Below are 19,960 nucleotides of genomic sequence, written 5' to 3'. Positions count from 1 at the left end.
CTGTTGTCAAAAACAAAATAATAAAATGTATCTGATTTTCTGTATGTATATGATTATGTTCTGTACAGGCATTGGATATAAGTTCTATTTTCTCTGTTATCAGTTCTTGCAATTTCTTATTTAGAAGTGCAACATTCCATTCTTTATCACCTCTTCCAATGGACTTAAAAATCTTAGGAAATATCTGCACTAAGACTAATGGGGAGCTCAAAGACTTGAAACTACTGCTTTAAAAAGGGAGTATTCTGCCTTGCACTATGTACATTTTAAAAGCAGTGGAATTCTTAGAAATTCTTTTTACTGGAAAAAAAAAAAAACTCTCTATTTTCAAAACTTTTACAAACCTTTTCTGCAGTTTTACCATGATCTTTAAAGAACTTTTTTCCCCGCACAGTGTGCTGAATTAATATTAGATGTGGTTCTGAAAATATTACAAAATATAGCAAATATCTTAACCCCAACCATCCCTTGCATAAAAAAAAATAAAAACAACAACAAAAAAACAACAAGGGCCAAACAGACCAAAAAAATAAATAAATACAAAGTTGAGGGATAGACTTTCTTAAAACATGCTGCTGACCTACTCCATTGGGATCTGACGACTTGAAACGCCTATCTGAGGCTATGAGGAAACCTTCTGCAGATTATCTCAAACATGTGACTAAGAGAGGAGAGTGATAATATGTTGCATGAACAAAGCATGTAGTCACTCTTGTATTATTAGGGTCTAAGGTTCAAGTCCGCAGGACCTCTGCCAAAGCTTCTAGGAGAGTTCCTCCATTTTTTTTTTTGGTGGTACATGCAGTTTTTAGATATCCCCCAGAACACACTTAAATAACACAGCTATTTTATTTAGTCTGGAAATAAGCACACTGTTCAATGCTTGTTTTGAAACATTTTGACAATATTAACTATCAAAAAACAACAAAGACACATACATGGTGAGTGCAAAGCTCATAGAGTAGGCAACAACAACAATAAAAAAATCTTTTCTTCTCCTCTTTGGTCTTCTGAGTGTTCTTTGACTAAGTTTATATTTTTGTTGTTGTTTGTTCTCTTTGTCTGTTTAATTTAATAACCATAACGTGGTTGGGGAGAAGAGTGGCACGGGGGAAAGCTAACTAGTCTTTTTAGGTCGAATCTATCAAAAAAGGAAGTGGGTTTCTGGCAAGACTGTAAACAAGGATTAGATGATCATTAAACTTTAAATGATTATGTCACTGGTTCTCAGTGGCTTTCTAAAGAAAAAAGCTTAAAATGCAATATTAATATGCAAATATAAGCTTATAACCTGCAATAACAGAAATTTTATGAGAGAAAAGGGACTTTAACTGTTAAAAAATAATTTGTGTGCAAATCTACCAGATAAGCATAGTCACAAAACAAGTTGACCCTTTGGTTCAGATTCAGAAATGATTCTGAGTAGACCTCCAAGGTCTATAAATAGCATTCAAATACCCCCCTGGAGCTTATGTTCCACCAGAACAGTTTGCTTTTAGCCTGTGCCATGATCTTGACCCAGCGATTACTGTCTGTAGACACCATCTGGCCCCAAACCCTGTTGCAATTTAAGCTACTTCTACTGAACCAGTTTCAAAGGGCTATGAGTAAGAAGATGCACGAAACTGCCATCCCTTCTGATCTCCTGATCTCTCTTAAGGGAATATCACATCTTCTCAGGTAATTGAATACAGGAATGCATCTGAGTAATCTCAGATGGAAGACAAGAATCAATCCTTTCATCTTCTTCTCTATCTCCTAAATCTTTTTGCTTCTCTCTCCCCCCCCCCCCCCCCCCCCCCTTTATATAAGGGTATTAACTCTTTGTTTATAATTAATTATGCATGATCTTTCCAGTAACTTTCAAGTGAAGCCAGGATGTGGGTTGTTGTTTGTTGTGTTCTTCTGTTTGTTTTTGGTTTTGACAGATACAACTCCTTTATGATGAATCATTAGAGCTATGTTGCTATAGTTTTGAGAATTTCTATTTATAGTAAACAAAGATGAGAAATCTAAAAAAGCTTTGCAAAAAGAAGAAAGAATTTCTTCTGGAAACCCTAAAAGAAGTCTTAGATCCTTCTGGATTTCCTATGACACCCACAGAAGGTAGTGAGCAGGAAGAACACCTACTCCCTTCTCCCCCATTTTTCTAAAATTTTCATGCATACATGAAACAGGACATATAAATACTTCACTCAGGCCTCAGTTTCTTGAAGATAACTGGGAATAGAGCACCTAACATGCTGGACATTTTTCTAATTATGCTTTTTCCATTTTTTTCAACACCTGTGAGTTAAACAAACATTTATTCCAATCAATTGTACTTGAGGAACCGGATTCCTCAAATAAATAAGAACAACAAAAATCAGCACAAGTCCTGCCTAGCCCTCAATAGATGTTTCAAGATCTGAATTTTCTCTACATTAGTTTCTTCTGTTAATCCATCTCAGGCAACAGTAAAGAGATTGGTTATTATCACCCTTTGAAAGATGACATCTACTGTAAGCTGAAGGAAGTGGGACCCAGTTCCAACACTTCCAAAAAATACCAAGCTATCATACTCTAGTTATGTGCATTTTGTGACTATTCACTATAATGTTGTTAAATGTCACATGCAAAGAAGTAAAATACATCATATTTCGTATACAGTTTTGACCACCACTCCCCATACTACTGTTTCTAAAGTTGTACACAGCGCACCGTGAAGTCAGGACTAGACCGTAAACAGACATGCAGTTAGCTAGCATACCTAGGACTAAATACGCATTATTAAGTAAAGATCCTGCAAGAGGTTTCAGGTCTAATTTAAAAGCAAGGCTGTCCAGCTGTAAGCCTGGTCTCTGGACTGCTGAAGAACATGAAATGCCATGATAATTAGAGACAATACAGGAACAAAGTTGTCTTGCTTAAGTTTTAATATCTCTATTTTTCTTCACCACCCCAAGAGGTAGATGGTAAAAGCAATGTTATTTGAATGCTTTTTGGATTTTACAGGAGAAGGAGATTAAAATGTGGATTGGAATATCTTTGCCTATAATTATCTATAAACTTTTCAATAACTTCAGTAATCTGCTGCATTCATTCCGAATAGTTTTGGGGTGGATGACATTATGACACTCACATACTCTTCCCAACCACTACCAAAACCAATGCCCTTCTTTCTTACAACACACCTGTGTTGTCTGCCATCACTGTACTGATGCCTATGCCAAAAAAAACTAATGTTTCAATGAGGTCCTGTGCCAAAGACACAAACAGCTGCCATGCCACGTCCAAAGGTTTGTCCTTTCATGGATGCTGAGGTAAGGAGAGGCTAATTCAGTGAACTCTGTTTAGTGTTGCAAATACAACAGAATGTGAATTCGGATTATTAGGTAATAATATACACCAATGGAGGTGCTGACATCTGAGGTAGGGACAAGTTTATACAATACCGAGGTTAAACTATTTATTAGCATTAAGATGTCAGTGTGAGATTACAAAAATACTTTCAGCACTCAAAGAAAAAGTTTTAAAAGCTCATTCAATAATCCAATGAAAAGAATACCAACATAAAAATGTAAACATTCATGGAACTAGTTTAAGTGTGAATTCCTGCACTTTTGTTCTAGTGATTGTATGTTGCTCTATCTCAAGATGATTTGATGATCAATGATTTAAAAAAATTGTCTCAGTAATGAGTGTATTTTGATAATATTTAAAGTGAATGTCTCCACATAAATCTAGCAATACGTGACCCTTTAGTGTTGTATTTTTAAAAGAAAAACAAAACCAAAAATATTTCTTCGTATATAATTCCTAATGGTTTTAGTCATTTTCTCAAATTATTTTTAGAAAAAAATAAGAAATAGTGCTATATTCTCCCCTATATTAATCAAATTATAAAAGCAACATTTAAGGAAAATGTAATCTGCAAAATCAATCATTTCTATGTTAGAAAATGCCAGAATTAAGATTATCCTAGCAGCATTCATTTCGCAATCATCTACAGCACTTCTGGAGCCAGGAGCTGAACCCAGCCATCCAAAAGTCAGTCTGATGCTTTAGTCTTACTCACAATCCATCATTTGATGATGCACAGCCTTTTGCTGCTTGACCTAAAAGAACAAGTTATGTCCAACTAGCTGGTTGCAGCTATAAAGATAAATACAACACACTTTGTGATTTATACATTCATTTACTAAAGGTTTGGAAACTGGATTTCTGAATGCTCTTTCTGGCAAGAGAAGGAGATGGTTACAGTAAGTTCCATCAAGAGGACAATTATAGCATCTTTGTTCTGCAAGATCATAAAGATGAGGCTAGATCTTGGGCCTGGAGAAGAGTCCAGCATTATGAAACATGGGGCTGGCACTCACTAACAACTGCAGAATTTTGTGAAGTAAGACCAGAAGGAGCCACAGGTTGAAAGGTCACCTTGTTCACCTGAACTGGAATTATTCCCTTTTCCAGATGAACTAGATAATCACCTGAAAAGTATGTTTTTACTTCTTTTAAAAGCAATACATTCTAGTGCTCAAGTATCCTGAAAAGTGTGTTTTTACTTCTTTTAAAAGCAATACATTCTAGTGCTCAAGTATCCTACACTATAACACTTATTAAAAATCCAAACCTAATGGTATCATATTCAGAGGCTAACACAATATTCAATGATTTCCTTAGATTTGAAGTCTGTCACATTCACACAATTTATAAAGGTGAAAATCTGTTCTGAATATTTTGCCTCTTTCCAAGTCCCAAACCAAACTTCTATGAGGGTGCAGTGGCTACTGCCTCCTTAGAATTCCTCCTTAGAAATTTCCTGCCTTATCAGGCTGACAAGAATGCACAGCCGATCTGGAGTCCCTGGGGCTCCCAAAAACTGCTTTTCGCTGCAAAGTTAACCACAGTTAAAACCTGGGGATTGAAACTCAGTTGCAGTTCATCCACACACCTTCATTTATTTATTTATTTAACATGAGCTAGATATCTTATCAAGTGTTAAAGGATTACTAACCTCTAACAAATTTCCTCTATAACTTGCATGATACTGTTTCTACTGTCTTCTGTGTGTCCTGAGAAGGCTTGCCCCCAGGAAAAGAAGTGATTTCCAAAGTTTCCTGACTGGTGGATGTGATCTCAGATGTTTGTGTGTCACTATTCCACCCACAACAAAGTACAGTTCCAAAGGGGACAGCATTTTCAGGTAGTTTTCTTTTGTGATCTCTCTTATTCAAATCCTGATAACTTGTTTGGAGTAACTCACAGAAAGAAAACTTCAGTAAAGATTACACTCCTGTATAGGAGAGATGCAAATAGTACTTATTTAGTACTTTAAGTCTAGTACTTTTAGTACTGTAAGTCTTTAAATAAATGGTTAGAAATATGTAATAAATAAAACAATATACTTCCTAGAAGTCCTGTATATTCTGACAATCTCTCTTAAATCTCTTTTCTGGAAGTGTCTTTAAAAAAAGGATTTGTGAGTATGGAGAATTTCAGCAAAAATTAGTCATATGTTAATTTGAGAAGTACAAAAGTCCTGTATGTTGTGCATTTTTGAGTGCATGTGGCTGCAAGTGAGAGAAGGACAGAAAACATGGGAGAACAGAGGGTTGCTTTGGAAGTTTCAAGGCACGTAGGCCCTCCAAAATTAAATGCATAGGACAGGGAGTGCTTGCAAATATTCGCTGAACCAGTGTAGAGAGGGTAGGACAGAGGATAGATTTAATCTTTTGCTAAGGAGAATGATCATTTTATAAGTGGCCCTGAAGTCCATCAGAAAGAGACTGACATCTTTTTACTACTTTGCTTATTTTGATGAATATGATGACTATTTAGTCTACTGAGTGGGCTAGCAAGAGAAGTGCTGGACAGCCTCAATCGTACATACCACTAGCATTTTTATCTTTAAATGTTATGACTGAACACATTCCATATTTCTTCCCCTTTTTTTTATCCTTTGAATGAATAATCTTTACAACTCCGCTAGAAGAACTCTATTATACAGCCATTTTTGCCTCTGACGGCTCTAATAAAAGTGTTAACATTAAGTGTTGTGTTTTTTTTCTTTTATTAATACAATCAGGTAGACTAGTTACAGTAACTTAATTCAAAGTTACATAACTGTGCCAGACAGTAACTATTCTTATAAAAAGTGCCTTTCTAACCCCTTGCCAAGGATATTTAATTTGATGTCCAAGTATTCTTGCCGATGGGAAACCCATTTTCCATTTTAACTGCTAGAAACAAGTTTAAGTGAATAAACTAGCTACTTTGAACTTTTGAGTCCCATTATGCACACAAGTTATCTACTCTGAAAAGGCATCATATAAACATGCCAAATTATTTAACCCTATGAAAAATGTTTTTCATCTGAATTATAAGTTAAAACTTTTTCTGACTTTAGAGAAACTGGAACTTTAAAAGATAAAACTTAAAGCTTGATTTTTCTTTGCCCAGAGCATATGTTATATAAACACAAATCCCCAAAAGGTGCCAAGAATTGTCCCTCTGTTTTTCTAAATGATCATGTGTGCAGTCTAGCTGAAAAGACTCATCGATTATGTCTACATAAACAACAAAAGCCCTTAGAAAAAATATCTAGATCAAAAGCCTGTCAAACACTGAACAGGAAAGAGAAATCCTGCTTTAAACATGGCCTCTTTCAAGTCTGAATTCAATCCTATGAAATAAAAACAAAGGATTTCATAATGAAAGGTATTTAAAATTACTTTATTTTTGGAACTTAACCAGGGATTCTTTTTTCTTATACATTAACCTTTGTCTGCCTTATATTGTAATATAATTCTGCAAAATAGTCTTTTAAAGAGTTTTAAATCAGTGTAGAAATTGTTTAGTCACAATTCACTGTATTCACATTTACATTTCTAATTATTTTAATTAAAATGCAACCATGATATTTTTACTGACACTATGGATTTCTCTTTTTGTCAATGACCTGGTAATATCCACTATTAACATGGGAACACAGCAACATTCTTCATGGATGAGATGCATATCTATATGTGGTTTTTTTCCACACTTTCCTTAAATACATACACGTAATCAAGGTGAAAAAAAACACACACTCTTGCAAAAACAAAACAAATTACTGTAGCTTACCTTGTATGCAATTACCCTCTATAAGCCATAGTCAAAAATGAAAGTAAGCTACTCTAGAGTCAGATACTTCCCAGACTGCTCTGATTTATAAAAACTGAAAGAAATTTAACTGATACACCTCTGATGTATTATAAGCCCCATATTTGAATTGTTATTCTGTTATCCATATCTACTGATGAAGGACACAACATTCTGCTTGCCAGATTTGTTAAATGTGTGGTTATCTCAGGAAGTATCAGTTCACATCAGTTAATTCAAAATAATGTTTTTGCAATACTCATATATACAAATTTTAATCAGAATTTATTCACTGTAATTGGGAATCTTATAGCACGGACCAGTATGTTCTGGAATGCTAACATATATATATTAGTTTTTGAAGTGTTTGGACAGATCATCATAGATATTCCAACCAAAGAAAAAGTGCATACCTGGCTGGCCTCTCAAACATACAGCATAGACAGTTGATAATGATTTCTCTAAAAAATAGCTTATTATCTCAGTAATTCATTAGCCTAGATTAGCCTAGTGTTACATTGAATAAGTAGAAAGTGACTTCTCACATAAGTCATCTGATCAGTAACAGATCTGTCTTCTATTATAAAATGTAATGTCAAAGCAGAAACAGAAGTAATGTGACTAAGTTAAAATTACATTAGTGTAACTCATCAGGCCGTTGTCACCCTGATGTATTCAACTCCAAGTTGTATCAAAATATGAACTGGTCTAGACAGAATATACTCTTTCAGAGCAGTGTTTCAAGAGATGCTCTGATACACCACTAGTCAAAAATTAGCTATCCACACTTCCTATAACATTGTAAAAGAGACTAGTAAAGCATATTCTATTCATTTTTAATTTTTTTTTGGTCCATCCAGCACTCAGGATGCCAGTTCATCATGAATACTTCCAATATATTTTATCTTGCAGCATTTTCCACTAATCACATCCAACTATTTCATATGGATTTGCCTTATATCTGGAAAAGCTTTAACTACTTTTGCTATGCTTACTCCATGTTTCTGGCAAATACAAAAGAATTATCTCTTTGGAAAGAAGTTAATGACACAGTTCCAGCTTCAGTAATTTTTCAAGGAAAAAAAGGTTGTAAAATTGTTTTCTCTGGAATGCTGAACTTATCGGAAGATCACATACTTGAGCCAATAGCATTTGTCTTTGCTGTCATGCAAAAGAGAATGAGTCACCTACAGTACAACAGAATCATTTTGTAAATCTTTTAGAACTGTGTGGCATCTGATTAAACTAATCCACATCTTTCTATGATGCCAAAATAAACAGTCTCTTTCCCACAATGTATAAACACTGTTCCCATAACTTGCCTTTGAAATGTCATTAAAAGGTTAAGTGACGTTTCATTATTTACCTTGACTAATGAATTGTTCCATGCTGTCTTTGAAAGGCTGGAGGTGCTCTTCTAGTGATAGCTGATAAACTTTTGCTGCTTCTGTCTCACATACTGAAATTGAAATAACAGATTAGCTTAAGACACATCATAGTATGGATCTACACACTGTAATAAAAGACACCCTTAAATTAACATATACTCAGTGAAATTGCTGGAATATGTTCCTCAAGCATACTATTTCAAGTACATACACTATGATAATATATTCAGGAACAGCTATGCTGTGATCGAACGTTTTTGACCAAAACATAAAGATAGCAGTAGTAAGATTAACAAAAGCATTCAACTGTTTTGAAGAAGACAGGCAAATTTAAGAGACTGACCAGTGATTATGAACAGTGATTGCAAGTCAGGTTGATATACATGGACTTAGGTGAAAATACCTTAATAAAAATAAAATTCAGTTGCAAAACTAGCACAAACTTTTTGGAGGGATCTTAATTACAGTGCATAAAGTATAGGTTATGGCTTAATACCTGCAAAAAAACACAGGTGTGGTTAAGTGTTTTGAATTCTTCAAAAGTAACAGTGAAAAATTATTGAAGTGCAAGAATATGAGAGTAGAGCCATTATAGCTTGAAGAGACCTTGGGGGAGGACAGCTAGGTTCTTACTGCACCAGAGACCAGGGCAAAGTTTGAGCCCAAAGCTTCCCTGACCTATAAGTAATTGGTTAGGTGGTACCACCATATTCCCACAGATGAACCAAGGTAATTCAGTCTGGGGCAACAAAATAATTGACACTACATCTGGAAAATGACTCTGCCTGAAGTTTTCCAATAAAAGTGCACATATGCAAAAAACGTATTCCTTCTCATTTACACTCCAGAGAACGTATACTTCAGAGAAACAGGATTATTGCTACGTCTTTACAAACAAAAAATAATTAGAGATTAAAAAAATCTGAAGATTCAGAATGCACTATTACAACTATCTACTTTAAATATACATGATGGGATCAGTCCAAATATCTACGAATGAGAAATGGTCTGTTTTTGATGACCGGAAATAAACAAATAGTAGCCTTAAATACATTGTGTTCCAAAAATGTAATTCTGTAATATTTTAAAGGATTTCAGGAATTTTAAAAAAATAATAATTAGTTGTCAGGTCATTCTTACCTAACCAAGCATGAGTTCACAACCTGTAATAATAACATTATCTAGTTTACAGCAACAAATTAATGACATATCAGGAAGAGCATGGTGGTGGTATTGCGATTAAAGATAATGTAATTAAATATATATAACATAGATAAGATAATGTAATTAAATATATATAACAAATATCTATATCTATAACAAATGCTCATCAGCCAGCTCACTGTAGATCTGTGCCTAGTCATTCAAGCACCAACAAGGTAAACAGATATGATGGTAGTCACATCACTCTTTTGTAATGTTAGCTGTGGAAATTGATTCACCTTTACCTAGTCCCAGAAGTTCTCAAAGTATCTTTAAGGTCTTTAAAAGTTCCTTGAATTTTCATACAGCGTAGGACAGACAAAATAGAGGAATTATGTATCATTCTGCAAAGGAATTAATTCTGACAATAACATTTTTACACTATTCTTTTCACCTATTTAGAAATAAGTGACAAAGTTGCGAGACACTATAGACCCTGCCATAACCATCCATTTCATGTCACTCAAATTCCATATCTGTTTCCAAAATATGTATTACATATTCTTCACAGGGTTAAGGTTCATAGAGACCTTAGTTTTATACCTCATTCCAATAGCCTGAAGCAGTCCTTTTTCAAAATCTATAAGGAAATGCAGGGATATACCATATTTTATATTCAACTTGCTATGAAAAATAGAAACATAAGTAATATTGTCAGAATGAAATGTCTTAACCAGTCAGATACTGGAAGAGCCTTACCATGGTTGGTTTGTTTGTGTATGTGCTGGGAGAGGGGGGGAGTGGAGTTAATTATATCTTTGTTTCTCTGGATTGCTTTTTGTGTGTTTCTTTTTTTTTTTTTTCCCCCCTTCTCCCTACATGAAAAGACTACAATTAATCACGTTCAGAAGAACAGCAGTTCAGGTTTGGTTTTGACCATATTCCTGAATTGCTAATGATGTGCAAGTCACTTAAAAAAAAAAAAAAAACAGACCCTTCCCCCCTCCCCTTTTTTTTTTTTGCTTTATAGAAAAATACCATATTAATATCCAACTTTAAATAAATAAATAAATAAGAGGGAGAAATGCTATCATTATTACCACACTAATACCTATGTTGTAATCTGCCAACTTTGAGACAGATAGTGTTTAAGACAAAGTAGCTCGTTGGATGCTTTCTTCATTAAAGAATTAACAGTCCTGTCAGCTCTCTTCTACATGTTTCCTAGTTCTCCAAAGCACCAAGTTTGGAATCACGGTCTCCCTGCCCAACCTGTTGGTTATAGCACTCATTTATCATGTTCTGTAATTTGTCACCAGAGCATAAAACCCCTCTATTTGGATGAGGTATTGTTATTCCTCACAGTAACTAAGGGAATTAAAGTGGTCATCATATGAAAGGAACATAAAACACTACACAGTTACCAGTATTTCTGCCCAAGTGAAGGAACATGATACTGAATAAATATGTCAGATGTGTATTTAATAACTTCTAAGCAATGTGGAGGTGAAACATGGAAAAAAGAAGTATGCAAAAATGCCAGTCTTCCATATTTAATTCCCCTCCTCCCCCCCAAGCTCTATACTTAATCACATTTTCCACAAAACAGCTTAACTAGACCTCCCAGATACCAAAGGACTAGGGTAGCAAATTAGATCTGCTGTAATGAGTTTGTTAAAGTTTTGTCTAGAACAAAAGCTTGTCTCTTTTCTGATTCCAGCAAGTAAACTCAAAATTTGCATATTATCAACCCTATGCTTACAGGTTTGGTTATTCTTACATGTTGGGAGATGTATAAGCAACAAAGACAATACTAGTGTAGATAGCTCTGTTTATTTTAAGCAGCTTATAAATTTTCTCATAATGTTAAAATGGAATGGTGTTCAAGGCACCACAGATGGGAGTCATGTAGGCCAATACAAAAGCCAACCACTACATAGAACCTTATCTCAGAATCTGGCATTGCCTAAACAGGCAGAAAGAAAGATAACTTATTCACATTGCTTTAGATAGTGAAGGTGTCTGTAGTCCTGGCTACCGAGTCCACATGCACTGACTTTGTACCTTCCAAGGACTTCAAATCCTAAGCAGGTGTTGGTGCACGCCGAGACACCTCTTTCTCAACCCTCTAAATCATTATTAACATATAAGCAGTATTTCAACAATGGAAAAGACCAATGGTCCATCAAATTTCATCTCCTCTCATAAGTTGTAGGGGACTGTGTGTGATTCTCCGGAGAAGCAATGCAAATGAGCTTTTCTGAGAGGAACTTCTAAGTCTCGTGTGCTATCAGTCTCAAACTGATATATGAGCTATTAGTAAATCAGATAGCTTTTTGAACTAGCAGTCTCAAACTGATAGCTTTTTGCCCATACGTACAAATGGAAATTGATGTAAAAAAAAAAAAAAAAAAAAAAAAACAGATCAGGAATTAAAAATAAAATGTAATTACAGCTATACACAGTATCTCAAGAATCTAATTTCATTCATTATTTCCATGTGAAAATGCCATTAATTGCCATTTCTCAAATCTGTGTTAGACTGCTCATTAAAAAAAAAAAAACTACTACTCCTACTTTAGGTCAATATACTAAAACTGCATGAAGTTTCACAGCAACCAATACTGTTTAAGAAACATCTACAAAAATGCGAGAGAAGTCACAAAGCATTCCATGCACTGTATTAATGCTTCCATTAAGTGACTCTGGTAAGTGATTTAAGATAAACCTAACTTCAGCAAAAACAATTGTTTTTTCTTTTTTTAAGAAGAAAATGTTTTCAAGATTTAAAGTATATTTTTATTGCTGTTTTCCAACTAGTTCTGCTGGATGCCAAATTTTAGTTCTTGGAAGTGCACATCTCTGCTACTCATATTAAAATATGCTTTTTTGAACAAAATGCATGAGCAGATGATCAATGACTCCTCAGGCTTACTGTATTGTCTTCGATCAGGATAGTAGGGAACAGTATGATTTTTCTTTCAACACTTCCAAAACATATAAGTTTCGTGTCACATAACAACAAACAGCAACTACAAAAAACAGACCAACAATAAGAAAGCAAACAGAACTGTGAATTATTTTAGGATGGTTAATGAACTGAGGTTTGTCAGGCTGTTTTGGTGAACCACATCTGAAACCACAAACTTATATGAGTCCTATAGAACTCAGGTGGATTTTCAAGAGTTTAAGATACCTGAGAGAACAAGTTGCAGTAAGATTTAATAGACTATTTGTTTATGTCTTTAAGGAATTTTGTCCCTGATTTTCAGGGGGTCTGAGTACTCAGACTCCCCCAGGAGATATGCCTGTGTCCAACTTGCTTGAAAAGTATATAACAGCATAACCACTGCTTTCACAACATCCTCAGTCCTTTCTTATTCCTTATACATGTAGATAAAACTTCTGACTTTAAAAGAGAGTTTAGATTTTAGCAAAGGAGAATGCTCATCTCATCGAAAGAAACTGATGAACTCAGCTACAAGCACAGAAAGAGCTCTTAATTTTCTTTTACTTATTTTTTTTGGAATTGTAAAGGCTTACACTAAGAACTGCTGAATCTTCAAGGGATTCCATAGACAGCTCCTTGTTTGGAGTTTTAAGGACAGTAAAATATGACTCACAGATTGACTGAAAGCCTGGCTTTAGTTTACATCTGGTTTGGGTTTAGGAGTCTGCATGCTGTATAGCTGCAGCAATTAACCCTTTCAGTGATAGGAGAACAAACAGCTAGAATTTCTGGATGCATAGCTGTTAATGAGTAGGCAAAAGTAAAGATTTAATCTGGTTAAAGCAATAACTGCTTCTGTAAAGATAAATTGTACAGATAACAGTAGGATTGACTAAAACAACTAGTGTTCTGTCATTTTTAAAAATATTTACCTTGAAAGATTTGGCTTTTTATTATAAAATGCTGAGACCATCTTTTCAATAGAGTATGGATCTATGGATCATATAACAGAAGGTCTTAAAATAAAGCATGTCTTAACCATGATAATCTTCATTCTCTGTTATATCAAAGCTATTGACAGAGAATAACGGAAACACAGACTCCTCTGTTAAAGTTTTTTGAAGTTGTAATCAATTACCTCCAATAATGCATTTTTTTTTTCTTTCATTTGAATTTCCCATCTCCCTGCTTTCTTTTCAAAGAGCTTATAATAACAACATAGGAGTACATTCAAAAAGAACAGGTTTGTGGGAAACCTCTTTGGATGGAATTCATTTAGTAAATTTAGCTATCCAAATCCCCAGGCAAGACTGAAGACCTTGCTTAGCAATTAGTTTTAGGGGAGCAATCACTTCCTTTCCTGTTATCTGTAGTGGCACCCTAAATGTCTGCTTAACTTTCTGTTACATAAAGTTGGAATTAATGCTGCTCCTGTTCCCAATCAAGAAGTGACACTGAAATGTTGCCCACTGTTTTAACCCAATAATCAGAACTTTGATGTAAATTGTGTCTTCTAAATATGGGAAAAAAAAAAAAAGCATTGGGGTGTCTGTGGGGGAGAGGAAGATGTGCAAAATTATTTTTTCTTTTTTTTTTGCATTTTAGCCTGTATATGTTAGTATTACCTATGTAAGAGCTAACAGTGGATGCGATCTCACCACGCACCCCAAACACAACAGTTGGCCATGAAAAGGAAAACGTCACCCCAAACTGCAGCTGGGCTACACTCTTAGGGTTGGGGCCTCTGTCTAAATTTCAGTAGTAACCATTACTAAGCCAAAAGAAGTGATTTGTTAAAATCCAAAAAGGTTGTAATAGGTAACTGCAAATAAAAACGGTAAGAAACCAAAGCATAACACATCTACTATCCTATCTCTCTCTTCCATATTGATGCCACCCCACATTCAACCACAAGAAATCTTTCTACTGCATGATATGTTACTTCTAATCCTGATTTACACAGACAATATTAACCTGAGACCACATATCAATCCTAAAAACAAGAGATCAAAGTTGAATAGGCTTAGGTCATACTAAGAAGCGAAGCAACACAGGAAAAATAGGGAAGATGTATTTTTCCAAATTATTATGGGGCTTTTTTCAAAACATACATTTTAAAAAACAGTGTTCTGCAAATGCTTAACAATTTATAAACATTTTCACTCCTGTTTATTTCAAATCAAAGAGATACCCTGGGCCATATGGCCTAGCTTCTTACAGATGGACACTTTGCAATGAGTTGCAAGCACTAATAGTTGGAAAAAAAAAACATCACTACAAAACAAATACTTAAATTATCATAATCATTATTACTTGTAATCAGTTTTAAATGAAAGGTATTAAGTATGACAATACTATGGCATATAAACAAGTGATGACTTTGACTTGATTTTATAGCAGTCTGTATGATATGGTGCTATTACTCTCCTCTACATGCCACTAGTCAGATTTATTTTTTGCCTGACGTTGTTTCTAATTCAATTTTAGCTGAGCTTCAGTGAAAGTTTTGCAATAAATGACAGCTGAATTAGTTTTTGATTTGCAAGAATAAACTTACTATTGTAAAGCTAAAATGCTAACAAGTAGACAAAGAGCAGTTTCTAAACTGTCTTAACCTGCCGTAAGTACTTCATAAATACTGTTATTACCATTCTTTCCTAAACGAAATAGATGCCCTGAAGAATTTCATGGGCCACAAATCCAGATTCTTCCTAAATCATAATTATATCTACAGAGAATGTCAGAACACTGAGAAGATTAAACATTAATTTATACATGTTTTCCACATCTTTCTGCTCCGCCATTCTGAAGTATCTAGAAAAATATGCTAATAATACTGGATATAAAACACAGGTCCTAATCAGCAAGAGTCATGCATCATTCTTGTGACCCTGGATGCCAAATTTTCTTTACATGGTGAGTTGATTTAAGTCATGTGGCAAGTGCTAAAGTTTCTTCTGTGGAATGACATAGGAACAGAAGTCATTGCTTGGCATGACTGCATCAAGGAACGTTGCTGACAGCCAGGAGAGATCAAAAGCGGATCAAGTTGCTTAACAAACTATATGTCACTGAAGTCAAAGAGGCTAAAGAATCCTGGAGAGCTGTGAAATCTGAAAGCAACAGATGGAGCCATACTCATTTGGTTTGTTCTTAAAAAACTCTACTTGTTTTTTGGTCTTCAATTTCTTATAAAGAACCTACCATATTAAGTTTATCCCTGTGGATATTATCTTAAAAATAATGACAAAAAAAGCCTGAATAATCTGCAAGAATTATATTGTATGGTTAGTAGAGTTTCTGCTATACTACCTTAGGTGACATTTACTTGTTTTTATTTTTATACAGAAAAAATATTTTTATACAGAAAAAATGAAAATTTCTGCCGTATTAATCTTGGAACAGGCACACATCATGCTTTGTGAAAGACTTTTGCATTTAATTTAGAATCCCTGAAGAGATTCTCTATTCTAACATTTACAAATTTTAAGGCATATACTTCACAAAACATAAAAATGGACAAGAGCATCCACAGTCAAATGGATGAAAGCATACATTATGAATGCTTTTTCTTTCTAGGCATATCAGAATAACTACTACTTTTATACAAAAATAAGCCTTAGCTCAGCATAGTGAAACAGTGTGATAAAAATTATTTTACAAAGCCATGAAGATGCTTTATATCTGTATGGTTCTGTGTATGTTACTGACATATTTATATGGTAAAATACAGCATTTCTAGAATGAAATGATATCATTATGACTACAAAACTTTTTTTTTTTTTCTTTTAAATAAGAAACCTCAAGTCTGTGGTTTTATTTGTTTGGGTTTCATTTATAACTTTATAAAAGGATCCACTTGGGGATGCCTTTTTCCCCCATTTTTACAAAATGCGATCTCACTGTGCATTGTCTGAAGAGTATTTTAAACTAACATACCCTTAAACTGGTGATATTGCCTGTACCAATGCTATGTGGATTTCTGCATTTTTTTCAGTGACAAAATACAAAATAAAGAAGGCAAAGAAACAACAAGAAATGGTGTGAAACAACAAAAAACAACAAGAAAAGGATGGTGTAATCCTCTCATTAAAAATTCCACCTAATCACAGATGAAGATGGGACCATGGCTACAAACCACATCTAACTGTAAAACTGGAATACATCCATACACATCTATTCTTAAAGTTTGGTGATGCTCAGTATTTCCCAGGAATACTCAATACTCATTTATTCGCAGTGTCTTCAAAAGGAGAGGATCATATTTAGGATTTTGTCATAATTAGCATCTTAGGGCTCTCCCTTTCTGGTCAGTCATTTAGTGATGCACTTGCTAGTTCCTCAAATTGTAAGGTTCCATATGCACATTAGTAAACCTGGCAGTGTACTTAAACTAAATGCACTGGAAAACCTCTTTGAAGTCACTTTATCCATTCAGCTAAAATTTGCACTCTATTCAGAAAAGACCAGCATTAAACATGATTATTCTGACTCTTTGAATGCATTACAACAATCAAGAAATTGGAATACCCGTAATTTTTAGTGAGTGCTCTTGCAATCATAGTTGGGTTTTTGTTGTTGTTTTTAATAATTTTGAATTCAGGTTTGCACTTTTCTTTGGAAAAGAGGCACATCAAAAAGCATTTTGCATAACTCAGGGTTGATAAGAAAGCTGTGAGATTGCAAACTGTAACTGAAATTTTTACTTCATATCCAGGAGTGGATGCAGACAGGCCAACACCCAGAGAAGCTTGTCCCAAAGGGAATGGGCAAGAAGTCACAGTGCCTGCAGCTATTTTTCAGTTTCATTAACTACAAAACAGAGTGACAAGGGAGATTCAAGAATAATGGCTGGATCTGGAAGCACAAAAAGAATTTGACTGCAGTCTTGTGGCAGAGTGAAAAATGTAATTTCCATTTTTACAAAACCCCCACTTTGATCACTGCAGTGTAGATTTATTCCATAAGAGATTTATGCCCATGTGCAAATTTCAATCTTGATCTAAAAATATTTAAGCCCTTGTCTGTATAAATACATTTTTAGTGAACTTGGAGGGATAATGTTCACCTCCATGAAAGTTCTTAAACACGTGCCTTAAGTACCAAGTACTTTCTCTCAGTCAAAGCTAAGCATCTTTCTCTTCTATTTGCAAGCTTGAAAACCAGCCCTCAGAAAAAAAAAAGTTGCAAGAACTATAGAAATAAATTTACATAGCTGAACTACAAAATGCTTGCTGTCCAAATTCTTCAGGGCAGGAAGTGGATGCTGCCTCAGTTTGCTTCTCAGTATCACAGTAAGTGAAACAACTTTAAATTTTACTTCTAAATATTTAAAATACATTTTAAAACATCTGAATAGAACATCTGATAGCAAGAAGAGAAGGTCAGATTTTACACGTATTCTGTAATGGTGTGGTTTTTGTTTGTTTGTTTGTTTTTTAGTACAGAACCTTCCATTCTATTCAGGAGCTAATGGTTTACCAAATCATTCCTTGTCCTCAAGACTCTTGGCATTCAAAACCAGCAAGACAACAGAATTACAAAGATCATTTCACTTCTTGATCAGAATCCAGCTTTCCAAGATTTAATATAAGTGTTACACGTGATACATGTTCTTTATTAAAGTCTAGCAAACCTATCACATTTTTAAAAGTTAAGTTTATTCAAGGAAATATCGTTCCATAAACATGAGAAAAAATACTTCTTTTGCATACTATATTTTAGCAAAGTCAGGTTATTTCAGCATGTAAAAACATCCTGTATTACTTTTTTTTATTTGCTAGAGAGTAGCTTGGAAAGCTACTTTAGTCATGAAAGCATTTTAGTCATGCAAATGGTGTGATACTTCACAATTCTTACGAAAGACTTGTTGAAATCAGTTTGATATAAAAAAGATATTTTGTTTGGGTTTTGAGACAAAATTTTATCAAGTTGGCTTCATGTTTATTTTAACAATCTCTTCTAGGTTAGCTACAGAAAACAACAAATTATTGCTTAATCATAAAAAAGCAAATTAAGGAAACCAAATACTAAAAGAGGACTTGAAATACAAGCAAGTATTTTTACACTGTCATCTAATTTCTCAAAAGGATACAAAATAATAACAGCAAGTATATGTTGTTAACATATATTAGCACTTAATCTAAATTCAGTACCTCGCAAATCTTTCTTCATTTTGCGGAGATCCTTTTGAAAGTCTTCAAACTTCATTTGTGAAGCCTGGAAAAGATCTTGTGGCTCTGGAAGAGGAAAGATGCATTGCTCTTTTCCAGCATCCTGACAAAAACACAAATGTGCAGTTACACAGTGTTCATTACTTTTCTATGTAGCAAAATACAGAACTGAAAGCACAAAGAACATCTGCATGCATTCCTTGTCTTTGCCATCAGAAAACTATATTTAATTTTTTTTTTAAACTTGAATTTTAAAAAGCAGAATTAATTCTCACCTCATCAAAATTACGCAAATAGTAGGAGACAATGTAAGATAGAAGACTTCTGCTGTTGTCCTGTGTAGAAGAGAATAAAGGTTGTTACATTACTAAAACTCACTGAAAAAACAAACAAACAAAAAAAAAAACATCATTTGAGTAAAAGGAATATTTAGTCACATACAGGTAATATTTTGCTGATTCAGTGCCTTTACCAAACAAACACACAAAAAAGTTTTATCTATTCATTAAATACAGTAACAGAAAAATATGTGTTAACACTTGTATAAGCCATTCCCAATTTTTGAAATACACCTGACTTGAAATGGAAACCTTGCATTTTTAAATTTCACAACAAGGGAAAAAGATAAATTGTTTCTGGGTTAGTATACACACCTTATTTTGGCAACATTCAGGTCTTTATAGACATGCATTTATAGACTAAAGCAAAGTTTAATTAAACAAAGATATTTCTAAATGAATTTTTGGCACTTTTAGGGCTCTTTTGGGGCCTGACTTTCTCCCTATTTCCCTTCTGTAATAGATCGTCAACTGAAAATCTTAGAATTTAAGATTTTAGATAGAACTATGTTTTCAGATGGAAAACTATAAGAATTTTCTGAGTGAACAGTAGCAAATGAGCTGAAGATGGATTTTGTAATTGCAAGGTTAACAGTAACAACATTTCGAGCAAGGTCTGTACTATGGTGTCATTCACATTACTACTTTCTTGGCTTACCAAAGAAACAAGTGCACCAGAATGAAGTTCCTTTGCACTTTTAGAGGAAAGTAGTTGATAAGGTTAAACAACATTCTGCTTACATTACCTCACACAAAAGCTACAGCATGTATATTTAGGGAGTGAGGAAGCAGGGAAAAACTCTTCTTTCTCTGCCACTTTCAGAACAGCAGATCTTGACAGTGATT

The 19,960-nt window shown here is 34.3% G+C and overlaps 1 protein-coding gene across 4 annotated transcripts in view; it reads right to left on the bottom strand.

Moving 5' to 3' along the window:
* FMN2 (formin 2) overlaps positions 1 to 19,960 on the bottom strand; it is a 181,234-nt gene that overhangs the window by 38,714 nt on the left and 122,560 nt on the right. For 3 of the 4 annotated variants that reach the window (XM_072035606.1, XM_072035605.1, XM_021275158.4), the window contains 3 exons: positions 19,052 to 19,111; positions 18,759 to 18,879; positions 8,489 to 8,581 (listed from right to left, as the gene is read on the bottom strand). In XM_072035606.1, coding sequence (XP_071891707.1) covers positions 8,489 to 8,581; positions 18,759 to 18,879; positions 19,052 to 19,111 — 274 coding nt within the window. Of the gene's footprint in view, positions 1 to 6,695; positions 8,284 to 8,488; positions 8,582 to 18,758; positions 18,880 to 19,051; positions 19,112 to 19,960 lie in introns of those variants that run through there. The other variant, XM_072035607.1, reaches the window with a different exon arrangement.

The sequence above is a fragment of the Anas platyrhynchos genome, chromosome 3 (genome assembly GCF_047663525.1).
Source record: "Anas platyrhynchos isolate ZD024472 breed Pekin duck chromosome 3, IASCAAS_PekinDuck_T2T, whole genome shotgun sequence".
Taxonomy (NCBI): Eukaryota; Metazoa; Chordata; class Aves; order Anseriformes; family Anatidae; genus Anas; species Anas platyrhynchos.
Note: the sequence above shows the minus strand (reverse complement) of the source record. Positions and strands in the feature narration are given on the sequence as shown.